Source organism: Ischnura elegans, chromosome 10, assembly GCF_921293095.1.
Source record: "Ischnura elegans chromosome 10, ioIscEleg1.1, whole genome shotgun sequence".
Lineage (NCBI taxonomy): Eukaryota > Metazoa > Arthropoda > Insecta > Odonata > Coenagrionidae > Ischnura > Ischnura elegans.
The window spans coordinates 102594603-102606720 of NC_060255.1; the positions used below are offsets into that span (position 1 = coordinate 102594603).

General features: G+C 40.3%; 1 protein-coding gene across 1 annotated transcript in view; it reads left to right on the forward strand.

The window, feature by feature from the left end:
- The window catches only part of LOC124166854 (dynein axonemal heavy chain 8), a 424156-nt gene that overhangs the window by 52187 nt on the left and 359851 nt on the right, over nt 1-12118 (forward strand). The window contains exons 12-13 of the mRNA XM_046544564.1: nt 6281-6555; nt 11342-11555. Coding sequence (XP_046400520.1) covers nt 6281-6555; nt 11342-11555 — 489 coding nt within the window. The remainder of the gene's footprint in view (nt 1-6280; nt 6556-11341; nt 11556-12118) is intronic.

A 12118-nucleotide genomic window follows, 5' to 3' on the forward strand; every position in this document is an offset into this window, starting at 1 on the left:
GTCTGCTGGGGTGACTTGAGGACAAAATTTGGGTTGGGGCAGCGTTTGAATCTCGCGTTTTGTCAGGAACTTGCAGACTCATTGTGTGTTGTGGTAAGGCACTTTGTCAAGGTGTATTTACCAGGTAGCGGAGATGTCTTTAAGCCTCCTGATGAGCCTTTTTTGGAGTCTTCCCAGCAAGTACATATAGTGGGCAGGAATTGTCTCTCCTTGTGAAACAAATTCCTTCTAGACCATGACTTCCTCTCTGACTAAGAAGAGGATGAGCACTGATTTCAGTTGTGATGTGCTCATTCTTGCCATTTTGGGGATTTACCTCTTCCCAAACCTTCTTAAAGGTCTTTAACCACTTTAAAACTTCTGAGTAGGATCGAGCAGAGTCAGCCTGAGTCTCGCAAATCATTTTGTTTGTCTCCTCAAGAATTTTTACAGTTAAGCACAAAACTTAAACTTTGCTCAATTGTCAATTCCATTTTTATCATGACAAGGTTGGCATTCAGAGGTTTACAATAACTGACGTCGTGCCACCTGCACAGCTTGGAGGGCATTGAAACTGGTTTCGTTGTAAAACTAAGCGTTAACGTTACCCACTCCAAGTGCTTTGATCCAACTCCGACCAATAGGAGCAGTGCAGGAAATTCAATTGCATTACTTATGAAAAGCACCCTGTATTTCACTCCTTTTTACATTTAGCCAGGTACCCTAAGTTTGAGGGAGTTCAGACACTTTCATATATGTAAACAGTAAACTCCAGTTATTAGTAAGTAATACAATAAATATCAAATCAAAGACCAATTTACATAAGTGATAATAACTGTGTATGGAAAAATAAACTCCCTGACGCTGGAGAGTCATCTCTCATACACTCACAAGGAGACATCGCCAAAGTGATGTTCGGGATCTGGATGCGTATGTTATTTTCTAAAACTATATAGGTAAGATAGAAAAACTGTAACGGCTTTCTTCCACATAGGCCCAGGTTCGAGAGATATGTATTCGCACAGCATGACATCCCTGGAGTAAGCTTTCCCTCTCAACTACGGCCGTGGCGGTGCGGTCTTGGGCATTAGTCCCCCAAACTGTAGTTGGTATCCCGGGTTTGAGTCCCAGTGTCGCCAATATTTTTTCTCTCTTCTAATTTTTGAGATCGCTGTTATTTTACATTCGTTACATTTTATCCCCATTCGTTTTATTTAGTTACTTCGCGAAGTTTAAAATTTAGTATCAATTTCTGGATTTGAAACGAAACTCCGAATTGTGCCTTACCACGCGAATTAGAGGACGTATATAATTACTTACAGGTGAATTTCCGTAATAAGCTATCATGTGCACCGATGCACACCTCTGCCTGGCATTAATTTTCCGATTGTACATCTATTCATGAATCGTTCCCCGGTTTTTGACGCGTGTGCCTCCACTTTCAATGTCTTTTTTCCATTTCTGAAGCACCAGTATTTTCCAGCTTCAATGTTTTTTATTCAAAATATCATTTCCACTAGGCATTCCCTCCATTAGATTTTCTTCACAGCCCACCCACTGTCTTCCTAACAAATCTCGTTCTTTACAACAGAATGTCCTTCCACTCACCATGCCTCCCTTATGACCTGCCTTCTAGCGTCCTTCAAAGACTTCGGTCGCAACAACCCTCCGTCCACAGCTGACCCTCGATAATCCCTGAATGAGGCGCCGAGGCCCAATTGTGTGAAAACGGGTGGGAAAGGTAAACAAAGTAGACCTCGAAAACGGCTTGAGTAGGCTGCTGGAAAGCAGTATCATTGTACTGGATGGGTAGGAGGATAAACTGGCTAGGGTCAGTAACTGAATGTAAGTATATAGGCAATGGTGTTTATTTGTTGAGAAGAAAGACTTGAGATTACAAATATACGAAGACGCTGTGGGAGCAATGGCTAGGGCGAGGATGATCAAATTCCCCGGAAATTTTCGGGTAAGTCATTATATACGTCCTCTAATTCGCGTGGTAAGGCACAATTCAGAGTTTCCTTTAAAATCCAGAAATTGATATTAAATTTTAAACTTCGCGAAGTAACTAAATAAAACGGATGGGGATAAACTGTAACTAATGGAAAATAACAGTGATTTCAAAAATTAGAAGAGAAAAAAAATTTTGCCGACACTGGGACTCGAACCCGGCCGTAGTTAAAGGGGAGCGCTTACTCAAGGGACGTAATGCTGCACAAACTCTTTACATGCGAATATCTCTCGAACCCGGGCCTATGTGGAAGAAAGCCGTGACACTTTTTCTATCTTGTCTATATAGTTTTAGATAATAACATCCGCATCCAGATCCCGAACATCACTTTGGCGATGTCTCCTTGTCAGTAAGAAAATGATGCATTTTTTGTTGCAAAAACTCTGTGAGTTTTGCCCCTTACGAGGCTGGAACTTCATAATTTTCTTAATTCAACGGAAAATGTATTACTGTTCCTCTGGTATTCAATCGTAAGATGTTAGTATTCTCCATTCTCCCCATCTCTCCACCTTCCTCTTCATTTCCTTGTAGCTTTTGTATCCAACATCCTCTATTACAGTGGAACCCCGATTTATCGTTCCCGCATTGATCGTTTTCCCGCATTCATCGTTTTCCGCTCCTGGTCTCAAATTAAGTTCCATAAAGACAATGTAATTTTTTCCCGCATCTATCGTTCCCCGAAGTATCGTTTTCCCGCATTGATCGTTTGAAGATCGCGGTCCCGTTGTATAATTTTCCCGCATTGACCGTTTGAAGATCGCAGTCCCGTCGTATAATTTTCCCGCATCCATCGTTTGACAAAAATAAGACAAAGTCTTTACAACTTGTTATTTATGGCTAATAACGACAGACACAAAGTTTGAATCTTCCCCAGGAGATTGAAATACGATAGGGAGAAGCTGAGTGCCGTGGGATAGTCACATTAGCGCATTTCCCAAGATCCGGTATCCCCCTCCATTCAGCACTCGCCTCTCCCCTTCTGAAGCTTTCCTCTTCACCGAAATAAAAAAAGGTCCTAGCTCGAGCAGGGATCGTATTACGAAGACCTTATCTTCGAAAGAAAATATCAAGTTACTCGAGAACAAAAGAAACCTTTTTCACGCTTCCCCCTTTCTCGACCGCTGACTTTTTTTAGCTGACTCGCTTCAAAGATCTCCCCCACCTCTGGAGGTCAACTGCTGCATGAATCACCGATTAGCCCAAAAGGATGTAAAAATGAATCTCGGCAATTGGTATTAGACTTTTATTAGATTGAGATAATAGTGATGTACACGTAATTCAAAAAAGAATGATACCAAACACGACATATTTCTAACGCTATTTAACCATTTCAAGCAAGGAAATAGTTGGAATAATACGATGGTGATTTCTGGCGAATATCGATATCCTCGCAGCTGATAGTGAGCTTCACGGCAGTTGATGCGGATTTTTTTCGAAAACAGGGCGTCTGGTTACAATTTACGAGTTATGCTACAAGTCTCACTTGTCTGAGGTGCTAACGAAGCGATGTCTTGTCAGGATATTTTGTTTCTCCCTCCTAGCAATCTGAATTCATCTGCTCATTTAGAGCTCCGATAGCCGTTCCGTTGGAAGGTAGTTCGTGAGTGGTTTATTTCTTGCGGCAGGCTCTCCTCATCTGCGATGCGTTTGGCTCAGTGAAAAAGTGAAGTCAACACTGCACTTCGTTGAGATATACCGCAAACCAACGCATACGGATCTATATCTCAACGGACTTAGCCACCATCACCCATCTCAACAAGAAATTATGGTGGCCCTTAAGAGGGCCTTTCAAGATCAACGCGCAACAGAAGAGTTTTTGGCTCCTGAAGATAATGACAAAGCTAAGCCCACTGCCAAGGCTGCTCTTCCATATGTTTCCACAATCTCGGGGAAATTGTCTTGTATTCTCAGAAAACGCAACATTGAGGCAATTCACAAACCACCAGAAAAACTACGGAGCCAACTTGTGAAGGTTAAAGACAGAATGGGACTCAAGACCTCTGGCGTCTACCAAATACCCTGTGAATGTGGAAATAGCTACATTGGGGAAACAGGAAGAGCAATTGAAACCAGGATATCAGAATATAAGCGGTGCATTAGACTTGGATACCCAGAGAAATCTGCCGTAGCCGACCACTGCATTAAAAACAATCACACCATCAAGTTCAATGAAACAAAAATCCTCTGCAAGGGAAAGGGATAATGAGACCGCCTTACAAAAGAAGCTATCGAAATAGGAATCACAAATAATAAAATGAATAGGGACGTGGGTTTCAACCTCAGCAAATCGTGGAACCCAATGATAAAAAGAATGGGTAAGCTGAGAGGAGGAAAGAACTCAAAAAAAACTGACCAATCACAGACGACCTGACCTCCCCAACGGTGTATATAAGCCCGGCAATAACCAGGTCCATCATTCGCCCTGAAGACGATGGCAGAGAAGGCCATCGAAACGTTGGCAGCAATGACCATCATTACCCGGCTGATTTCCCGTGAAGATATCAATTCCAGGGTGAGTTGACTTAAAACCGGCGAGTGTTTTCCGTGTGGGTTCCATAGAGTCCGGTTTCATTTTTATTAGTTTTATTCTTATTCGTCTTCGGACCCTGACCGTTCCTAAGGCACAAGTGAGAACTTTAAATGATGGACTGAAAGTAATTGAAGACGAAGAAAAGAATCCGGGCTAGAAATGCGTGAATATTACAGCACGCCTTGGTATGTCCGCTGGTACATGACGGCAGGGGTGGGGGTAGAGCAAGATCCCTGGTGAAAACAAGAAGTGGGATGAAGCCGAGGATCAGGTGGGCGTGCCGCTGACGATTAACGCCACATTGCCTCAATCATATTAAAAATTTAATTGCTAGAAAGGAACATTTCAAATAATAAACTATTTTTGGCCTTCTTGATCCATCTCATAACCAATCACTGCATCGGCGAAAGCAGTTGTTTGAGGCATAACACGCACATTTCTCTCGTAAATACGTGTGCTTGAAATGGCATTTGATGGATAAGAATTTTTACATCAGACAGAAATGCATAATAGCAGTGGAAATTCTGAGTGGAGTGCAAACATTTTTTAGCAAGTTCCTTTAGGATATTTGAAAGAAATATAAGTCGAATCAACAGTAGGGCCTAATTGTTTCGATAAAGTAATAATATTCCTGTAATCAGCTAAAATATTTTTTGAATCCATTAATGAATGTCATAATTCGCAAAAATCCAGTGTGTCCTGGGACATAGGCAACCCGAACAAACATGCTCGCATTGATCGTTTTCCCGCATTCATCGTTTTTTTCATCCATCCCCCTGAAAAACGATAAATCGAGGTTCCACTGTATTTGATCTATAAACTGGAATTGTGGTCTTCCTATGGGCCTCTTTTCATCAACATGTCCCTCTAGGATTGTCAATAGTGTCCCCCCATGCATCATTATTTGCCAGATAAGTTGGACTCTTCTATTTACAACCAATTTCAATATGCTTCTTTTCTCTTTCATTTGATTCAATATTTATTCATTTGGTATAAGGTCTGTCCACTTAATTTTTAGCATTCGTCTATAACACCATAGTTCAAATGAATTCAGTCTCTTCTTATCATATTGACTCCGAGTCCATGTTTCACAGCCATATAATGCCACACTACAAACGTAGGTTTTGAGAATTTTGTTTTCTAATTTCAAGACTGTTACTTCCGGATGTTAAAATTTGACTCTTTTTATTGAATAGGTACCACTTTTGCCCGTGCAATCCAGCTTCCCACATCTACCTTTTTTCTTCCATCTGGCACCCATGATCTTACTCCCTAGATAGGTGAAGTCATTCATTTGATCATATTTTTCTCTTCTAATATTTATCTGCACTGCCATTACTTCATCTTTATCATCATTACTTTGTTTTTGATTTATTTATTTTTATGTTGTATTCTTCTTTCATTGCAGTTTCCTTTTTATTTGGAATGGTCTTAAGGTCATTTTAACTTTCAGCAAGGATGGCAATGTCATCAGCATATCTCATCATGATTGTTCTTTCACCATGTATTCTTATGCCGGATGGTGGATACACATGATATTCAAATTAAATTTTTTAAATGTAAGAGTGAAATTCATTTACATATATTGACTCTTGTGATGGAAATGAACCCACCTTATACTGTTTTTTCTCTTTAAATGAAGATTTTTCTCAAAGAACAGGTGTACTTGTGCAATTTTTCCTGTCAGCATTTGATGTTTAATGCATCTTTTGCAGGTGTGTACATATTTGATCTCATTAACTCCAGCTTTGTAATTTCAGCTGTCGGACTTACTCTCAACATTCATCAAGTACTCTGTTCTTCGGAGTTCCAGGATAGAAGGCATTGAAGTTTTTGCAAAGCGGTTTTTGGATATGGAAAAATCTATTTCGAACAAGGAATATGATGTACTTGATCACCGGAAGCCTTATTTTGACCAGGACTATCAAGAGATCCGAAGATCAATTGGTGACATCGAGAAGGATCTTAGGAATTTCATGAATGACCACTTATCTCTCACTCCAGATATTCATGAGGCATTGCGAATACTGGCTAGGTTAGTTGAACATTATTAAAATTTTAATTAATTTTATGGCTATGAATAAATATCTGTAAATTTAAGAGGTAAAATTTGGGTAATTTGGTTGTAAAATTCACACTATTTCTGGGTAAAACCTCCCAGTACGACATCAGAGCCATCTGTTGATATTAGAAATAAACATTATGGTACTCCCTATGTCGGTACTACTGTAAATTAACAGTAAATTGACTTCAGAGTTTCATTAGGCAAAAAGAGAATCATACCTCGTAACAATAAATATCTCATGAGGCACACTCAATTTGAGGCCAGACTTAAATGAAGAAATCAGGAAAAGGGTGGTGAAAAATAAACCATGTGAAGCTAAGTATTGACATTTTTGTAGGATAAAATGCAACAAACAATTACATCATAATGAACTGGGATAATTAAAACAATCAGAGTAAATGTTGATAGCAACCCCGGAGCTTTATCAATTTATTTATATAACTCAAAGCGAAGTAGAAATTATCATGGCATGGGTTGGGGTCATCGGGATCCTCATCATTGAAATCCTGCCAGCAGTATGCTGCTCACTCTCAGAGGCTGCTGCAGAATTCCCTTTTCCAATTTCATGCTATCATTAAGATACAAACATAGCGTGCTTTCTGTATTTTTTGCAGTCAACCTTGTTCTCCTTGGTGTAAGGATATGATTACAGTGGAACCTTGATCTATTGTTTTTCAAGGGGATGGATGAAAACGATGATGAATGCAGGAAAACGATCGATTCGAAAATGTTTGACTAGGTTGCCTATATCCCAGGAATTGGCAAAAAAATAAATGTTTGCACTCCATCTCAGAATTTGCGTTGTTATTGTGGATCTGCCTGATGTAAAAATTTGTATCCATCGAACGCCATTTCAAGTACACCTATTTACGAGAGCAATGTGCATGTAATACCTAAAATGACCGCTTTCACAGTGAGATGGATTGCAAAGGTCAAAAATGGTCTATTATTTGAAATTTTCCTTTCTTATAAATACATTTTTAATATAATTGAGGCTATGTGTAAAGCATGAACAATATTGCATTAATCATCAGCAGCATGCCCACCTGATCCTGGGCTTCATCCCACTTCTTGTTTTTACCAGGTAGCTCGCTCTACCCCCACCCGTAACATCATGTGCTAGCGGACAACCCGAGGCACTCTGCAACATTCATGCGCTTCTAGCCCAGATTCTTTTCTTCATCTTCAATTATTTTCAGTCCATCTTTTAAAGTTCTCACTTGTTTCTTTGGGAGGGCCATGGTCCGAAGATGAATAAAAATAAAATTAATAAAAATGAAACCCAACTATATTAAACCCACACGGAAAACATTCACTGGCTTGAAATCAACCCTACCAGGAAAGTATGGAAACACTCGTACGAGGTGAAGTTCGGCACTAATGCTATCGCGTACGGCATAAGCAGAGCATACTGCGGAGGGTGAAGCATGACCATATGACTGTGCAATGAAATTTTTTCTACTGTAGAGAAGGCAACTTACCCACTCATATCTAACAATTAGTAGCGTAGCTCTAGATGAGCAGATGAATTCAGATTGCTAGTTGGGAGAAAAAAAATATCCTGAGAAGATATTGCTTCAATGTAACTCTGACAAGTGAGACTTGTAGCATAACTCGTAAATTGTAACCTGCTGTCCTGTTTTTGAACACCTTTTGGGCTAATAGGTGATACATGCAGCAGTTGACCTCCAGAACCTGGGAACTTTGAAGTAGAGAGATATTTTCTTTCAAAGCTAAGGTCTTCGTAAAACGATCCCTGCACGAGCTGGGACCTTTTGTTTGATTTTGGAGAACAGGAAAGCGTCAGAGCTGGGGATGCGAGTGCTGAATGGAGAGGGATAGCGGATCTTAGGAAATGCACTAATGTTACTATCCCAGGGCACTCAGCTTCTCCCTGTGGTATTTCAATCTCCTGAGGAAGATTCAAACTATGTTTCTGCCCTTATTAGTCACAAATAACACATTGTAAACACTTCGTCTCATTTTCGTCAAACGATGGATGTGGGAAAATTATACATCGGGACCGTGATCTTCAAACGATCAATACGGTAAAACGATACTTCAGGGAACGATAGATGTGGAAAAATGATCAATGTGGGAACATTAGATCGAGGTTCCACTGTATACAGTTACCTTGATACCAGTCTTAATGCAATGCAATGAATCATGTTTTGTTCCTTTCAATTAAATCCGAATGTGCTTCATATTCTCCCAGTCATTTCTAACTGGATCTCCACAATGTTGACTGACAAAAAAAATTGAACTAGAAATATCAGCTCTGGTGTTTGTTTACAAATGCAGCAAAGATCCAACTGCCTTCCTGTGGGTATTTTCACAAAAATTTTCACTTTCATTTCTCTAAAGGTTAACACATTCCATTTCAAGTGGAGCACTTAACCCCCTAGTTTCTAAAGAAAGGAACTCTGTCAGTATTCGTGGAAGGTTATTCGGGCATCCTACCAGGTCAGGTTCTCCAACTCCATCTTGGCCGACGTTTCGATGAACGAGTTGTCCATCGTCATGAGGGCATGCAGAATCTTGGGAATCGTCTTTCGTATATACGATCAGTCTCAGGGGTACGTCCTCCTTGTGGATTTTTGGTAATCCATAGAGCCTTGGAGGAGCCGGTGCAGACTCTTGGAAGTGTCAGTCAGCAGGGACGAACCCGTGATCAACTTGATAGTTCTCTTGGTGACAGAGGCGGTCTGTTCTCTAGAAATTTTCCAGTAGGCTCTATCTTGGAGTACATATGTCCTTGATTTTAGTGGCGTAGTCTGTGGTATTCATTAAGACATTAGGACAAAGGCGTTCCCTTTGTCTGCTGGCAGCACTGTGATCTCCTTAATGCTACGTAGTTCACGAGTAGCTGCTTGCTCAGTCCTGGAGATATTGGGTCATGGAGGAATGGCCTTCAAAAGGAAATTTCAGCCCTCACTTTGTCCACCAAGTCTCCTGGAAGCTTCCTTTCCTTTGAAGATCCTATGTTGGATAGACAAATTTTGGGGAAGACTGGAAACCATTGAAATTAGACTGAACGCCACAGTGAAAGGTGACACCGGCTACTCACTGAGTGCCTCATGGAAACTGGTGCTGAGGAGCATTCGTGAGGAATGGGGAAAAAGGCAGGAAATCCTCAACCAATCACGTAACTCCGGCCCCAGTTGATTCCACCCTCATCCGTATATAAGGAGGACGATTTCCAAGATTCAACATGCCCTGATGATGATGAACAACTCGTTCAACGAAATGTCGGCCGAGATGGGAGTTGAAGAATCTGACCCGATGGAAATACCCGAGTAACCTTCCACGATTTGATACGCCGGGAAAGCCTGCGATCATTTTTCCATCAGTATTTCTTCAACAGAAAGCTCCTGGCTAACAATCAATTCCCCTTTAGATGGCCTGAAGGTTACCATGGAGAGGAAATTTGAAACACTTCCCAAGTCTTTTATTGTACAACATGTTGAAAGCTCAACCTCAGTATTTGCTAAATGTTCCCTCTCACCAAGCAGTGAAAAATCATCAACATAGGGAGCTTAAGTCACCTCAGTTCTGACATAAACACAAGGTTCCTTAACACAGTCCTTGAATTTTAATTTCTATAGAATATAATGCAGGTGACAGTTCCAGTTCAGTTGACTGTTTTAGGCCAGGCTTTCTTCTTTTCAACTTGCAAACGAACATTCCATGATCTTGTGAGGGAAAACGAGGAGGTTGTTTTGAATATAGATTGATACTTCCAAAAAACTTTTGAGATAAGCCCCAACCACATCAAGTTGATCGATATCCCATCCCCTTTCTACTGCAAGTGAAAAGAGAGTTTTTATTGCCTTTTTCTGTACAACAGGGCTTATACTAAGTACTATTACTTAGTACACAATAGTCAATAAAGATGCAATTCTTGCAGTAGTGAACGAACTAGGAACACCTAGCAGCCAAAAATATTTGCGGCAAGGAGAATATCCACAAATGGAATCTGCACTAATCAAGCGTTTTTTTCAACAAAGGTCTGCAGGACTGTCCATAAACGGTTTGATATTATAAACGAAAGCTGACTACATTTCCAATGGAGAGAAATGTCTTTGCAAGAAATATCTTCGACCACTGAATTATACCATTTTTCAGTGAATCTTTTGGCCGATTTTCTCAACTGACTGATGTACTGGTTAAAGATTCGAAAACTAGACAGAAATGATATTGTCGGCATGATGTATTCGCAAAATTATCCAAAAACTTCCAAGGCACATCAAACATATTGATTCCGACTAGTTATGCTGTTTTTACAGCTTTCTTCGGCGATCAAAAAATACAAGGACGGGAATAAAATCACCGAAACTGGGGGAATTATTATTTTATAAATTGAAAATCCCCCGTTTCCTTCTTAAATGTGTTCATGCTCAATTGTATTGTGCCTGATGATGACTCTCTACAAGTTTAACTTCGCTAAATGCCACAAAACAAAAGAACAACTGTAAATACGAGCGATTATGAGGCTTAGGTGGGTTTATTCAACTCCTTTGGATTCTACGAGCACTCGGTTTTGTGAGTAATTTCCAAGGGATTACGAGCACTCGTGAAACCGGGCTTCTACTGTTAATGGCTGGTGTCCTAACACCCTCTGCCAAATGCCTTGTAGGGGGTTTGTGGGGTAGTATGTTGATGTAGATTCTCTGAGAGCATATAATTGATGGCAATTATTGTTTTTAAGTGAGATCACTATCGTTATGATCAAGTTTTCCCTTTCATTTAATCTTAGGTTTGAGAAATTGAATCTGCCCTGTCTGAAAATAGATGGTAAATACTGTGAGCAGCTGGATAGGCTGATGGCAGAAATAGACATGGTGAGGTTCAAATACCACGAGGAGAAGGATGAGCCGCCCATTCCCAGGTACATGCCCCCAGTTGCTGGCAGGATCATGTGGGCCAGATACTATTTGAAAAGGATCGAGCAGCCCATGGCCATTCTGAAAGTGAGTGTCCCGAGACTTTCCTTCTTCTTCTGCAAACATTGTGTGGGGCTTGGGGTGGCTCTCACAATAACCAAACAAATTGCATTTTTATGGACATGCCATGTTAGATCTTTCAAATGACATGAAGTCGTTGGGCATGATAACCAACAAAGTCATGGAAATCAACAAAGCAAGGCGTCCCCCAAGGGTCTGTCGTAGGCCCACTTCTATTTTCTTCATGCATGTTAGATTACCCAAAAAAATTGGGAACGGTAAATATATGTTATAATATGTGGACAACCTTCAAATACATCTTCACTGCCACTTGAAGGATCTTACTGAGTTTCACTTACATTTCAAAGATCCAGATTGATGTAGATGCAAAAAAAAAACTTCGGTTTGGGCCAAAGAAAACTTTTTAGTTCTAAATGTAGCAAAAACTAAGTCATTGATTATTGATGATGTTATACTCACTAGTAAGATTAACATAACTTAGAAGCAACTTCTGGCATTGTACTTATGGCATAGCTATTCCCTACTCCAATTCTGTCTACAACCTGGGTATTATTATAAATAACAGTCTG